We start from the raw sequence: 13,760 nt of genomic DNA, 5'->3' as shown, positions 1-13,760 counted from the left end.
CAGACGCAGAGCTCACTTTATAGTAGTTCCCAGAAATGGCACCGGCGAATTCTGGGGCTCCACAGCCTCCCCAAACCCGCTCAGCTGGTCCCCAACCACCGCTTTCCCAGCACGCCAGCACAAGGTGCCAGCAACCCGAGAGAGTCCGCATTTCCTTACGCAGTCCCCGGCTTCAACCAGTGCTGACGCCAGCGCTCTCTGCCCATCTCTTCCAACCTGGCGGAGGCAGCAACTTCCTGCCTGGTCTCTCTCGCTTGGTGCCCCCATCCCCACCCAGCCTGCGCCGTGCAGGCCACGGCACACCCCAGGCAAGCCCCCCAGTGAGGCCTGGCAGCCAGGCCCTCTGCGCACGAGTGCACGCTCACTCTCAGGCGCACACTCGAGTGTGTGCACACACAGGCACACACATGAGTGCACACACACACTAGAGTGTGTGCACACAGACATGCACATACTTGCATGCTTGCGCAGATGCGCACACACGAGTGCATGCACAGACAGGCACACACTCGCATGCACGCACACTCACAGATGCACACACTCGAGTGCACGCACACAGACACTCACACTCAAGTGCACACAGACAGGCACACATACGAGTGTATGCACACGCAGGCACACACGAGCGCGTGCACACGCAGGCACACACGAGCGCACACAGGCACACACACAAGTGCATGCACACTCACAGACATGTGCACACTCGAGTGCATGCACACTCGTGCACACACGGGTGCGCGTACACTCAGAAACACGGGTGCACGCGCACTCAGACATGCACACACTCGAGTGTGCGCTCAAAGTGCATGCACACGTGCGCACACTCACAGATGCACACACGCAAGTGCGTGCACACTCAGACACGCACACACATGGGTGCACTCACACGCACACAAACAGGTGCGTGCACACATGCGGGTGTGTGCACACACAGACACGCACATGCGGGTGCGTGCACAGAGACATGTGGGTGTGTGCACACACAGACACACACACACATGGGTGCACTCACGCACACAGGTGCGTGCACACAGACATGCGGGTGTGCACACACAGACACGCACACGCAGGTGCATGCACACAGACATGCGGGTGTGTGCACAGATACGCACACGCGGGTGTGCGGGTGCATGCACACAGACACACACATGCAGGTGCACACATACTCAGATACACACACATGCGGGTGCGCGCACTCACACCCACACACGCGGGTGCGTGCACACTCAGACACACGTGGGTACACACACAGACGCACACACACAGGTGCGTGCACACTCACAGACACCCACACACATGGGTGTGCGCACACTCAGACATGCACACACTCGCTCTCACATGCAGGTGCTTCTCCCTTGCCCCACCCCAGAGGGCTCCAGTCAGGGTGGCTCTTGTTCGGTTGATTGCCCCTAGCCCCTCTGCTTTTTGCCCTGGCTACCTCCCCCGACCCTTCTGCCTGAGGAGTCCACAGCACAGGGTCCTTCTCTGATTCTGAGCTCCCAGGCACTTGGCACATCCTCCTATCCCCCCATGACGTTTCCTGACTGTCTCGGGCATCACAGTCTGCACTCTGTGGTCAGACCTGCCTGCCTGGGCATCCTTCATGCCTGTTGCCCTTGGACAAGCCCCTCAGCCTTTCTGTGCTTCAGGTTTCTTACTCATCAACGGGAGCAACAGTGATAGTACGGAACCTATGGTGTGGCTGTGAGTGTCGGAGGAGATTTTTTGTGTGTAGAGTTCTTAGCACATGGTGTGGGTCACACACTCCCAATAACAGGCGCTTCAGTGTCAAGTTGTTTCAATGTCTGTTTATAATGAGACCCACCACTTAGCAAGAGTGTCAGGGGCAGGACTTTGGCTCTCTTGCCTTTTAGCATTAGCTTTGCCCAGGTAATGGGCCTCTGATGGGTCCTAGATGAGGGATCGTAGTGGTTTAGGGATGGAAGTTCAAGCGGTGAATGAGGAGCACAGCTATAAATACAATTTCCAGTGGAGGACTGGTGACCTCCGTGGGTGAGCATGAAATGGAATCCACCTATTTGCAAAGCTTTGATGGGATTGGGTGTTATCAGCACTGCAGATCTGAGTGACTCAGACCCAGGACCTGCCAGCAGAGGGCTCAGGGTTGGATCCTTAGATGAGTGATCACAGGACACTGGACGTGGTCACAGAGGACTGGGGCACCCGGCCAGGCTTTGTGGAGGGCATTTGAACTGAATCTCTTCTTTCTCGTTCCCGTCCACTCTCCTGTACCACCCTCATTTTTCACTCTGGTCACAAGAGAAATGCACATTCCCTGGAGAGATTTTGGAACAACCAGACACTCCTACTGGGAGAAGGTGAAGAGTAAACACCTTAAATACATTGTTTGGTAGATATCAATACATTTGGCAGCATGTTCCAGAACATTTAAGAATTTATCCTCAGGAAACAGACATGGGTCAGGTTTTCCGTCTTAACCCCTGAACACACATTGGCTCCATTATTCTCACAAGACTCCAGGAGGCCCTGGCATCACACAGGTGAGGCAGTGGGGTGAAGGCAGGTGACCCAGAAGTCACACAGGAAGTAGAGGAGTCAGACTGAGATCCGGGCCCAGGGGCTCCTGAGTCTGGAGATTGAGACAAAAGGGCAACTGAAGATGGCTAGCTTGACTGGGAACCCCAGAATCACAAAATAAAACAGTCTCATTTTTACTCATCGATTTGGCAAACACTGTAAAGATAACTAGTATCCCAAGGCTTCCAAGGTGGAGAGTGGGCTGAACAACTGCTGGCAGGTATGTGGACCCTTCCTAAAGGCCAACCTGGCAAGGTCTGTTCAAGCCGCCCGGGTCTGGCCCTCTTGCTCAGCAGCCCCCTCTAACGGGGTCCTGGGGAAGTGCCCACACTTGTGCAAAAGCAAGCAGAGGTGAGGTCTCAGAGTGAAAATAGGAAACAGTGGAAATTCATCTGAAGCCAGTTTTTAACATTGGATCCTTTCACCTATAAACACAGTGTGTTCCCAGCAGGCGGGAGGGAGGGAGGCCCCAAGCCGCAGGGAGCTCCCGCCGCTGTTCCTGGTGGGCCCACCCAGGTTGCCCCAGGTGTCCGCCTCACCTTCCCCCAGGCCTGTTCAGGTAATCGGACTCTTTCCTGAAGCAGCTGCACCATTTCCCATTTCTACCAGCAGTGTATAAGGGTTCCAGTTTCTCCGCCTCCTCACCATCACTTGCTATCAATATCTGTCTGTTTTTTAATGGGTGTGAAATGGCATCTCACAGTTTTGATTTATGTCTCCATGGTGGCTTGTGATGTTGAGTGTTTAAGAAGTCACTTTTAACATCTGTTGCCCTTGAACCAGCAGCCCCTTCTGAGATTTCCCGGATGTGTTCAGCACTGATACCCCTGCTTGTGAGACCACTGTGCCTAAGAACCTACAAGCATGCATACCATCCAGAAGTTTCAGGGACCACTAGGCATGGGGTCTTCAGGGCCCCAAAGCCACTTTCCTCTCCAAGAGCCAGAATCAAGGTGTGGGAGACTGGAGGGTCTGTGTGTCCTCGTGAACAGGGGCCTTGTTCTTCTAAAGGCCCCAGTGACCTTTATCGTGATGCCTCATTCCTCTTTCTCTCCCCAGGAGGGCCTGATGGTTCCTGCGACTCTAGCTTCAGTAGCGGCATCAGTGTCTTCACTCCAGCCAGGTAAGTGGTTTGTTCTGGCCAGAGCTGTTTGTGCAGAGCTAGCAACGTACATCTTTTCTGGGCACGGGAGATCGCAGCACCCTGAGGCATATTTTGCTCAGGGTTAGCACTTGTAGGACACAAACTGTCTGATGAGGGAGTCCAGAGGACACTAAACAGCCCACCCCACCTGGTTCTGGGGGACACATAGCCTCTTGGGAAGAACTAGAGGCTGTGAGAGATCAGTAAATACAAGGTATAAGAGTGTAGCTCTAGGTGACTCAAGGTAAAGAATCCGCCTGCCAGTGCCGGAGACCCAGCTTCAAGCCCTGGGTCAGGAAGATCCCCTGGGGAAGGAAATGGCAACCCACTCCAGTACTCTTGCCTAGGAAAGCCCATGGACAGAGGAGCCTGGCAGGATAGAGTCCACGGGGTCACAAAGAGTCAGACAGGACTTAAGAGACTAGACAATAATAACAGTGTAGGTAACGCGTGGTGACCACAGGGGTACCTTGTGGACGCCTTTGCCCAGCCCCGTTTGCTTGTACAGGATAATGTGAGGCCGATGCACCTCTCTGGGGAAGGCCATTCAAGGAGCTCAGAGCACATGCAGTGATTGACTGAGCCGGAGCGTGCTCACGCGGGGGTGTGGGAGCTGTCCTCCGAGGCTGGCTGCAATGGCGCCGCCTTCCACGTGGGGGCAGTGCAGGCCAGGCAGGGAGATGCCACCCCGGGAGGGACTGTCCGCGCTCTGCAGGCGGATGACGGTCCCGGGAGGGACTGTCCACGCTCTGCAGGCGGATGACGGTCCCGGGAGGGACTGTCCACGCTCTGCAGGCGGATGACGGTCCCGGGAGGGACTGTCCACGCTCTGCAAGTGGATGACGGTCCCGGGAGGGACTCTCCACGCTCTGCAGGTGGATGATGGTCCGGGCAGGGACTGCCTGAGCCCCTGGACTGGCCCCCAGCCCCGCTTTGTCGGGCACGGCTGGCTGCGGGGCTGGAGTGGATGCAGCTCCTCCTGTATGGAGTTCTTCCCTCTGAATCCAAGCCTGAGCGTGGGCCCTGAGGGCACAGGTCACTCACAAGAGAAAACGTGTACTTATCCCCAGGAGACTCTTCTCCGCAGACCCTGAGGAGGCTCTTCTCTCCGTTCACATTGTTTTCTCACTGACTCCTCTCTCAGGACCTTGGGGGTGTTTTCAGAGTACTGACCGTAAATATGGACTCTTCCTAGGATCTCTCCCACATTGTTGGAGCAAGCCAATGAACACCATTCATTTATTTGTTTTTAGTTTGTTGTCACACATCCAGAGCCTGTGTTCAACCCTACAGTTTCCAAGAAAAAGATGTGGTCCCTGAGCTTGAGGTTTTCCAGTGTGGGGTCAGAGACGTAAGCAGGAAGTTATGGGAAAGGGTGGTGACGGTTGTGCAGGGGCTCAGAGGGCCTTAGGGCCAGCGCTAGTGCCCTGTTGAGGCTCGCTGGAGCACTGGCTGCCCACCTCAAGCGCTTGGGGAGGCCTTCCCAGGCCCGGCTGGTGCCCCACTGAGGCTCGCTGAAGCACCGGCTGCCCGCCTCGAGCGCTCAGAGAGGTCTTCCTAGGCCCGGCTGTGCCCCACACTCTGGGTCACGTTGTCGGGTTCTGCTGATGGTTACGTTTCAACCCCACAAGCTCAGTAGCAATGCTGTCTCCACATCAGGGCTGAGGAGGGACAGGAGGTCGGGGCTGCGGTAGAGACTGGATTTAGCAGGGTCTGAGGTGGGCGCAGACCAGTCAGGGGCTTACTGCCACGTCCCAGTTAGACGGGACGGAGGCTCAAACTGAAGAGGTGGCAGAATGTGGAGAAAGTTGATAGACTGGAGCTGTTTTGAAGGTAGAATTGACAGAATTGGCCAATGGATGGGGTGGAGTGAGGGGGGGAAATGAGTGGAGGGAGACTTCTAGATGCGGGGTTGAGCCGGATCAGGGCATCCTGGTTTCGTTTCCCAAGCTGAGCAGGAGGAGGAACAGGGATGTGAGTGGACCCATTGAGAGTAGAGTTCAGGGCGGCTCTGGGCATCCCGCCGGAGCGGGTATGGAGGCTGGTGTGGATGTGGGATGCTGGAACTCAGGGGAGAGGTCTCAATGGAGATGCAGGCAGACTGGCCCACCCTGCTGAGGAGCCGCTCTGGAAATCGGAGGGCCCTGGCAGGGAGGGCCATGTGGTCTCGAAGCCCCTCCGGCAGTGTGAGAGAGGACAGGTGTGGGCGCAGGGCAAAGCTAGCAGCAGGAGGGCCTGGTGAGCCTCGTCACTAATCTAGGCCGCTGGGAGGGGGCGGTCCAGGAGGACCGGAGATCAGCCGTGACTGACGGCCCTGTGCGGGGGGCACAGCTCCCCCCGTCACTGGGGAGACAGTGGTTCCTCCGCCCAGAGGAGGCCCTGATTCCTGCGCTGTGGCCAGGAACCTCTGACTGGGACCAAGCCTTGCTTTATACCCGTCATTGAGCAGCGAATGCTGAACCAGGCTTTGAAATTGAAAAGCCAACGGAGAGCACATTATCTGCCGCTCTGTTTCCCTCAGACGGAGGCTTCCTCGTGGCAGCTGCCAACCTGAGTCACCGGCTGTACCAGAGAGGGGCGGCCCCAGAGCCAGGAGACCTGAGCCCAGCCCTCCCACTTGAGGCGGCAGCCGAGGACGGAGGCTGGGGTGCCTGCTCTGCCGGTTGGTGCTGCCTGAAGCGGGCTGAGCTCGGGCACGCTGGCCTCTCGCAGGGTCCCCGCGAAGCGTAACTCGGGCTGCGGGTTTCCGACGCACAGTCACCCCGGGCACTGCCTGCACAGGGGGGCCGCTCCCACCGCGCCGAGGCCCGCCGAGGGCGGCGGGACCCCTCCCCGCCTGGCAGACAGCCAGCAAGGTGACAGTCTGCTGAAAGCTCTGGGTTCTGGCCTTGTGCACGAGACTGGGTACGGCTTTAGAGGACCATTGTCATCGGGGGCATTCAGTACAGGCCTCCAGTACAGTATACTGTACTCTTCAGTACAGTATAGCTGGCTGCAGCAGGCAAGCAGAAAGATCTAGAAATCAGTGCTTCCCAACTTTTAGCACCTGCTGATTGAAAGATGTGCTAAAGATCTTTTATTAAAAAAAAAAAGCTCTGAATTCAGAAACAGTTCCTTTTTTAGACTTACCTTTGTTCTAATTTGATTAGAGCTGTAACATAGTGCCATAAAGGGTTAGATGTTACAGAAATAAAGTGCTGCTTCCCACGGAGAAGTGCTGGGCTTTATCAGGATGTGTTAGTGATATCAGAACCCTTATGCCTGAAGTCAGTATTTTAACAGCCACAGAAGCACCACGCATTTGGAAGTCATAGTACATGTACACGTATGACCTTCATTATGAGATGCTTTCTGAGAAAGTGCACAGTGAGAACAAGGTTTTGCAGACAGCATGAAATAACTCACAAGCACCCAGGAGTAACTAGACTCTCTGGAACCAGCACAGAAATGTGTTCTAAGCTGTGACTGAGCTCCGTTCCGTTCTCCGGGTGGAGTGAGCCAGGGTGGAGGCTGCACACCTCTGGCTCCAGACCAGCAGCTCAGGAGCTGAGCACCGGGCGCAGCATGCCGGCGCTAGGAAGAGCCCAGGTTCCAGAGCCCCGGCTTGGCGTGGAGCTCACGCCGAGCCCAAACAGTGCAGCCGGTCCCCCGGCAGGGTAGCTGAGAGCTGCCCCTCGGAGGCAGGATTGCCCCCTCTCCCTGTCCGTGGCACCCTGGGCCGTTCGGCCTCCCAGGCCCTTCACCTCCAGCCAGCCAAGGACGTGGGAGCCAGGGAGAGTGTCCCCAGCTGAGGGGGGGACGCACCAGGCCTCCTGGTCCTGTAGTGTCCCATCGCGTACCAAAGGTACCCAGGGGCCTGTTGGCTGGCTGAGGCCGACGCCCACCTCACTGTCAGTCTGGGGTGCCCCGTGTCTGGGGACGGCCGCTGTGGGCACACTGGGTGCCGCCCTCTCTCAGGCCGGCTGCGTGACACCCTTCCTTCCTTGTCTGGCCCCAGGGCAGCGCCCCGAGGGAGGTGCAGTCACAAGCCAGCCCTCGGTGTCTGTGCTCTGTAGACATGTTTCGCTGGCCCGCAGCACCTCAGGATTGTTGTCAGTCAAGGAGCCCGGCTGCCCGAGGGGCTGTCTAGCCTGGCTTCCTGGGGCCACTGGGATTTGGCCCACCGCCCCCCCTCCCCCCGAGATGAGCAGCAGCTTCCTCGGTGTCCCCCTCCCTGGGAAACAGTGCTGCCGGGGTGGTTGAGTGCATGCAGCGCGTCAGGAGGCAGAGCCGTGCGGTGGGCAGGGCCACCCTGGGCTCAGACGCCGAGAAAGCGCCGGGTCCACGCTTGGCAGCCGCGTGGTGTGCACAGGTCAGGTAGCGCCTCCCCGCTCTGCCTGCCTCATCTGCAGACTGGGAGTAACACGGCTCAGCGCGGAGCCCAGCACAGTGCTTGCCCAGAACCTGCGCGCGCATCGTCTTGCGCACACCGCTGTCGTCACTGCTCACTGTCAGAGCCCGACCCCCAAGCGTCATGCACCCCCCAGGGCCCGGGCTGCAGGTGGAGCGGGAGCTGGGCTCACACTGCCTCCCGGCCCCCAGCAGCTCGGGGCACAGCTGGGCAGGGTCCCAGGGACCTGCCAGGCCTCCCCCCAAGGGCTGTTTCAGCCAGGAAGCGGCAGGACCTGCCGGGCGGGGGAGCCCTCGTTCACCTCCTGCTGTGCAGAGGGCCTCTCTGAAGCCCTCGGCTCACAGGGCCAGGAAGGGGCTTCCAATCATTCCCCGCTGCTTTCCAAGCTCATTTCACTAAGACCTCGGGCTCCAGGAAGGTGTCTGGAGTGTCTCCAGCCGTGGGATCCTGCCCACCCAAGGAGAGCTTACAGAGCACGCCCGAAGGAGCCCAGGAGGAGGCTGGTGCGATGGGGCACAGCAGGACCTGGAGGTCAGACAGGGAGAGGGACGTCAGGAAATTGTCAGAGGAGAGGGAATGCACGGGCAGCCTGGATGGTGCCGCAGAGCCGCGCCATCCACACATGCGCCTCTGCCCCTCGTGACCGCTGCGCACGCCGTGGCCTGTCTGAGCCGAGGGCGCTGATGGCAGGAGACAGGCGGGTTTAACAGACTCAGGGCACTGAAGAGAGTGCACAGTCTGTTACTAATCTCCGCGTCGACTTTTATATTGATCACATGTTGAAATGACATTTGGGGCTTATTGCATGAGTGCGTGCTCAGTTGTGTCCGACTCTTGCCCTCCAGGCTCCTCTGTCCATGGAGTTTCCCAGGCAGGAATACTGGAGTGGGTTGCCATTTACTTCTCCAGGGGATCTTCCCGACCCAGGGACCAAACCTGTGTCTCCTGCACCTACTGCATTGGCAGGCAGATTCTTTACCACTGTACCACTTGGGAAGCCCTTGGGGTATAATGGGTTACTTAAAATATATTGTTAAATTTAATTTCACCTGTTTCTGTATACTTTTTAATGTAAAACCAAAAAACATAATATTCCATGTGTGACTTGCATTATATTTCTAGTAGATAGTGAGAAAGAGAGAGAGGTGAAGAGCAGCGGGTTCCTGGGTGGCTGAGACTGTCTGGGAGCCCGCCTTTGCCACCCTGGACTTGTCTGTCTGTGAGTGAGTTTCTCCATCTGTCCAGGCTGCTGAAGAACTCAGATGCTTGGCTGTCCTCGGAAGACCCCAGCACTTGCAGCCACACGGCTCTTGGGGAGCCTCAGCGGCAGCCCCACCCCAAGGCTCAGTCTGCTGGGCCACATCCCTCACATGTACAGCCCCCCGGCCACCAGAGGCTAGAAGTGCCCGCTCATGCCCCCAAAATGAGCTCCATGGGGAATCATCAAACCATGTTAAATAGCACTTCCATTTAGCACTTTACAGAGCTCAGAACCCTGCCCTTTAGGAGTTCACATCAAACAAGCTTCAGAGAGGCTGCAGGCGAATTGGGAAAGCATAGGCATTGAGTTCCTGACGCAAATGAATAATTGAGCAGTCTGGAAATACCACGGAAGACCGTTTTGTCCGGGCAGGCAATGGCGTCCTGCGTCAGATGGGAAGGGAGCCCCTCCCAACACCTTAAGGGCCCCTGTCCTTAAGGGCCCCATCCCGGCCTCTGTCTGGGGACCCCACTTTGGGCAGAGGGCTAAGGGTCTGTTCCAGCGGCACCCAGTCTTCCCGGGGCTGCTTGGCAGGACTTTTCTCTGCCTGGAGACCAGCAAGGCTTCAGGCCAGGGCAGCAGGGAGCCTGCACCCCGCCCTAGAGCGCAGGCATTCTGAGCAAGCTCCGATCTACAGGCTGAGCCTGTCACCTCCTTCCTGCCTCAGATGAGAACGTTAACAACTTCAGAGGCAGCTCTGAAGGCCCCTCACCCAGGCCGGCCGCTGTGCTGAGGGCCCTGCATGTGACCGGTTGAAGCGTCATGGGTCCTTGTTGGAGAAGTGGGCTTCGGGTGCCTGGGGCAGGGCCTGTGTTACTTAGGGGCGTCCCTGGGGCCTTTCCCTGGACTCTTTGGGCAGGGAGGTTTTGTTTCATTGACAGGCTCTGGACGTAATGCGCTGAGGGCGCTGAACTGCCTTTCAGCTACGAGGTCCGTTGGCCCCGTGTCCGCCCTTCTGCACCTTCTCTGGTGCAGCCCGCTGCTAGAAAGGGGGCTGCGGGTAGCTGCCCAGCAGACTGGCCCTCCTGCCGCAGCGTGGGTGTCCGCGCTCCCACCTGGCAGAGCAGCACCCTGGCGCCCCGGGTGGGGGTGCGGGCCTGTGGGCCTCAGGCCAGCCCCCTCCTGGTCTCGCCCGCAGCGCAGAGAGGGCCCCAGTCACCCTCCACCTGGACGGGATCGTGCAGGTGCTGAACTGCCACCTCAGCGACACGGCCATCGGCATGATGACCAGGATCGCCGTCCTCAAGTGGCTCTACCACCTGTACATCAAGACGCCCCGCAAGGTGAGCCCCCGGCCGGAGCGGCGCTCCTGGGTGGTCTGCAGGGCCTGCCGCGCCTGGTGGGGCCCTGGGGTGGGAGGGCCCTGCCGCGGCTCACACAGCCCCTCCCTGCAGATGTCGCGGCACACGGACAGCCTGTTCCCCGTGCTCCTGCAGACGCTGTCGGACGAGTCTGACGAGGTAGGTCCCCATCCTCCTCCGGGCTCTGGCCGCCGGCCTCCCCTGCTGAGGGCACGGTGTAGCTCAGGGGAACTTACTTTGCTGTGTTCTCTTAAGCCAGCACCCCTAAACTCCCCCCGTTGCTCCTATTTGGTGAGGAGCAGCCGTCAGGGAGAAAGCTTTGTCTCCTGCCCTCTGGAGATAAAGGCTCTTGCTCTGCTGGCCCTTCTGATGAGCGCCGGGTCTGGCCGTAGCGAGGAAGCCAGTCGGGCAGGGAGCCCCCGGTCCCCGGGAGGCCGTGGGGAGTGTCGGCAGGAAGCCCAAGGGCGAGCTCCGGCTGCCTCGCTGCCCGACCCTGCGTCTCGGTTTCCTTTCTCCATCCAGTGGGGTAGTGACAGCACAGAAGGGTGTGAGAAATGTCTCCAGAAACGCCGAGTGCTGTGCCGGGCACCAGCTGAGCCCTCGGAGCACCAGTTGTGATCCCTTTCAGCTGACTCCTTTCTGGCCTCCAGTTTGAACTTGGACCCTGAGTCTTCACTTTTGTTGGGGGTCACCACAAGCTAAAGGGAGAGGCTGGCCCCCTCCCAGGCAGCAGGAGTGACCCCGAGTGGGGTGGGCAAGGGCTGCGCCCTCAGCCTCCCCACACCATGCCAGCAGCGTCCTGCTCGGGGGCCTTCTTGGTCGGACGCCCCGCCTCCCGGCCGAGGAGCAGGGCTTGCAGCCGGGCATTGCCTTCTCCTGGGGGGCATCCCTGCCCTCCACCCATGCCCACTCCGGGCTTTGTGCTGGATGTTGGCGGCCCTGGCCCTGACCCACCCCTCTCCTGCCCTCCTCTGGGCCCCATGAGGCAGTAGGTGCTCGCATCTGCAGACCTCCCAGCGCCGAGCAGGAGAGGACAGGGGCTGGGGAAAAGGGAGCGGGACCTGGCCCATATCTTCCCATGCAGGAGGTATCTCAGTCTCTCCTGGGCTGGCCCCTGGCTTGTGTGGGGTCCCAGGCAGCCAGCCTGCAACCTGACTTTGCTTCCCTGACTCTGAGCCACAGAGAGATTCAGACAGGCAAGTGTCCACCTCCAGGTCCTCTCAGATCCTCCACGTTTTCTTAAACTCAAAGCAGATGGTCTGGGCCTCTGCTCAGTACCCCTCCTGCCTGTCCACCATGCACCCGTGTGTGCACGCGCGCACACACACTGCCTAACCCCCCCGCCACTGCAGTGCATGTACACACACACAGACACCCCGCCTCCCCCCACCCCCGCCGCTGCAGTGCGAGGCCCAGGTGGACATGGCCCGGTTCTGCGTGAGTTAGGACTGACTCGCTGCACACTCACAGCCCTCATTTCAGTACAGAAAGGGAGAGAAGAACTTCGCTGATTGGTTCCTTCCCCAGGACTTTAGTGGAAGCAGCTGAGTTTTCAGTCCTTTAAATTGAGTTGTTTAATCCCATCCAGCCTTCTTCACCCGCGGTTGGTTTTTGTGTGCGTGTGCATTTAAAGGGAGCCGGAGGAGATGCAGTCCATTAAACAGCTCTGTTCAGGTTGCGGCTGTGGAAACTCGATTTGCTGAGATGCCAAATGTTTTCGGGTTTTGGGGCACATCTTGTGGGCCTCCAGTGGGGAGAGGCTGCAGCTGCTCTTGGGGACAGTTGCCGGGGGTGGGGTGGGCAGGCAACGCTGCTGTTAGCAGCAGTTCAGAGTCCCCGCTGTCCCATCTCTCTCCTGGGGAGGGATTTGGGAACCCAGTATCACTGCTGAGTCGTGATCCTGCCACGTCCTGGTTCTTCCCCAGAATCCTGTCCCTGGTGAATCCAGTGACCTTGAGGGTGTCCTGTGTACTTGACAGTGGAAATGCAACCATGAATGAGACAAAGTCCCTCTTCTCCTGGAGCGAGCTTCCGTTCCAGGGTGTCCAAAAAGTGCCCTCTGGGAGGTTTCCCCAGTTATTTTCAGGCACGCCCCTGATCTCAGATTGGAGCTCCAGGGGTATAAAACCCTGAAAGCCCATTCAGTCAGATCAGCCCACAGCCAGACCGGGGTGGGGGGAAGCCCCTTGCTAATAGAACGTAACCACGGCCTGCCCCACGCAGGGCTGTACACTCAGCCTAGGTGGCTCAACACCCGAGTTAGCCCGTTAATAACCGCCAGCTTGTCTGAAGTCATCCCAGTGTCAGGGAATGTGCTTAGACACCTTCCCTGTGGTATCCAGAGAACCCTCGACAGTTCTTCTGCAGGAGAATGGTGTTGTTATTTCCATTTGGCAATTCAGAAAATAAGGCTGGGGAGGGGAAGTAGTTGGCACACACCTGGGAGTGGTGGGGCCAAAACCAAGTCTGTCTGTCCCCGGAGCACGCAGTCGCTGCGCCTCTGTGCCTGTGTTTCCCCTGTGTGGCCCCCAAGCTCGTGCTTGGTCATCGTATCATCCCCCCATCACCTGGCCTTTTTCTCTCGTGCTACAATTTCTCGAGAAGACTGTGCAGTCTGGTGTGGAGAGGGCTGTGGGGCTTTGGAAAAGCTCTCCCTCAGCGCCCTGATCCGTTGTCCACTCTTCCGACTGATTTACAGGAGCTCTGTTTATCCAGGACATCCCATCTATGGTCTGTGTCGCAGGTGTTTTCTCTCCTAGTGTGATGGTGATAAACCCGCATACCCGTCACCCTGGGGGAGAGGCACTGGCCCTGGGGGACAGAGTGTACCAGGTGTTCATGATGCAAGAGCTGGCCGCAGGGAGAGGCCGAGCCTCAGAGCCCCAGCTCCGCCGCCACCACGTTCCCCAGCCCCCGGCACGTGGCCTCCCTGGGGTGTCTCACGGGCCCTTGTTTCTCTGCCCGCCTCCCCCTGCCCCCTTCCAGGGACAGCTCGGCAGTCCACACCCCTCCAGGATCCTCGGTTGTCTTTGCTTCTCCTAATTCAGGATAAGTGGCTGCTCCCTCACTACCGCCTGCTCCTCACAGCCTTGATCTGAAAATCCT

General features: G+C 58.5%; 1 protein-coding gene across 1 annotated transcript in view; it reads left to right on the top strand.

The window, feature by feature from the left end:
* Nucleotides 1–13,760, top strand: part of VAC14 (VAC14 component of PIKFYVE complex) — a 76,329-nt gene that overhangs the window by 12,115 nt on the left and 50,454 nt on the right. The window contains exons 10-12 of the mRNA XM_043438070.1: nt 3,619–3,682; nt 10,493–10,637; nt 10,749–10,814. Of these exons, the coding sequence (XP_043294005.1) occupies nt 3,619–3,682; nt 10,493–10,637; nt 10,749–10,814 (275 nt within the window). The remainder of the gene's footprint in view (nt 1–3,618; nt 3,683–10,492; nt 10,638–10,748; nt 10,815–13,760) is intronic.

This window comes from Cervus canadensis, chromosome 18 (genome assembly GCF_019320065.1).
Source record: "Cervus canadensis isolate Bull #8, Minnesota chromosome 18, ASM1932006v1, whole genome shotgun sequence".
In the NCBI taxonomy this organism is placed as follows: domain Eukaryota; kingdom Metazoa; phylum Chordata; class Mammalia; order Artiodactyla; family Cervidae; genus Cervus; species Cervus canadensis.
Note: the sequence above shows the minus strand (reverse complement) of the source record. Positions and strands in the feature narration are given on the sequence as shown.